Below are 1220 nucleotides of genomic sequence, written 5' to 3'. Positions count from 1 at the left end.
AGTCTCACTCCATCACCCTTGGAAGAGTACTGTGGTGTCCCAGCTCACAGCAACCTCCAGCTCTTGGGCTTAGGAGATTCTTCTGCCTCAGCCTCCTGAGTAGCTGGGACTACAGGCACCCACCACAACGTCCGGCTATTTTTCTGTTGCAGTTTAGCCGGGGCTGGGCTCGAACCCACCATCCTCGGTATATGGGGCCAGCACCCTACTCACTGAGCCACAGGCGCCACCAGATACCCTTCTTCTAAATTTCTCAAACACCCAACCCAGGAATTTACAAACAGTGAGTATTCAATACACAGATTCAAGAGAATAACATATAAAGACAACAAAGAGAAACAAAAATTTGATTTTGTTTTTTTTCTTTTTGAGACAGAGTCACTCTTTTACCCAAGGCAAGTCAGCCTAGTTCACAGCAACCTCAAACTCCTGGGCTCAGGAGATCCTCCTGCCTCAGCCTCCTAAATAGCTGGGTCTAAATGCATGCCTCATAAAGCCCAGCTAATTTTTCTATTTTTAGTCGAGATGGGGTCTCACTCTTGCTCAGGCTGGTCTCAAATTCCCTCGGCTTAAGCAATCCTCTTGCCTCAAAAGACATGGTTTTAATGCAGCAAAGAGGACACAGACACTGTTCACACTGCAATCCATGTTCTTTATTTTATGGCTACAGATAGGGCCAAAAGGTCCCCCCAAACAGTGCTTACCCTGTTTCATGGCGTGTTTCTCCTGGAGAGCTGGCTGGATTTTCTCCATCTGCTTGGTTAGAAAGTCTATCTTCCTCTTGAAGAAGTCCTTGGCATCCTCAGCTGTCTGCAAGATCAGAGGCGAACAAGGGGCTGAATGGAGACACTCCCCGTGCCAAACCCCACTGCACTCTAGATCTTCCCCTCAATTCCCCTTCTCTGTTCAGAAGGGCATCAATATGCTTCCTCCCACTCACCTTCTCTACGTAGTAGCCAGTTCCCACATCAATGAGCACATGTTCCACATCATGTAGCTTCCCAGGGACATACATCTGAGAAGCAAGGATTAAGGAAAAAACTAGCTAGCACGAGCCATGACAGCATGATTCCCTGTCACCAGGATGCTTAGCCTCCTAAGACCCTCCTTTTCCTAAAAAGCTATAAGGCATGACTTAATAACCCGGAGGCCTTAGTGCTATACCTGTAACATCAAATGGATAGAGACAGAGAAGCGGGTTCCTTTTTTTTTTTTTTTTT

General features: G+C 46.9%; 1 protein-coding gene across 1 annotated transcript in view; it reads right to left on the bottom strand.

Annotated features, from left to right (window-relative positions):
• The window catches only part of PFDN5 (prefoldin subunit 5), a 5805-nt gene that overhangs the window by 1563 nt on the left and 3022 nt on the right, over window positions 1-1220 (bottom strand). Inside the window, exons 4-5 of the mRNA XM_003790427.3 lie at window positions 941-1015; window positions 705-810 (exon numbers count right to left, since the gene is read on the bottom strand). Of these exons, the coding sequence (XP_003790475.1) occupies window positions 705-810; window positions 941-1015 (181 nt within the window). The remainder of the gene's footprint in view (window positions 1-704; window positions 811-940; window positions 1016-1220) is intronic.

Source organism: Otolemur garnettii, unplaced genomic scaffold (genome assembly GCF_000181295.1).
Source record: "Otolemur garnettii isolate 467f Iridium unplaced genomic scaffold, OtoGar3 scaffold00043, whole genome shotgun sequence".
In the NCBI taxonomy this organism is placed as follows: domain Eukaryota; kingdom Metazoa; phylum Chordata; class Mammalia; order Primates; family Galagidae; genus Otolemur; species Otolemur garnettii.
The sequence above is the reverse complement of the archived record's forward strand: the minus strand, read 5'-3'. Positions and strand labels throughout refer to the sequence as shown.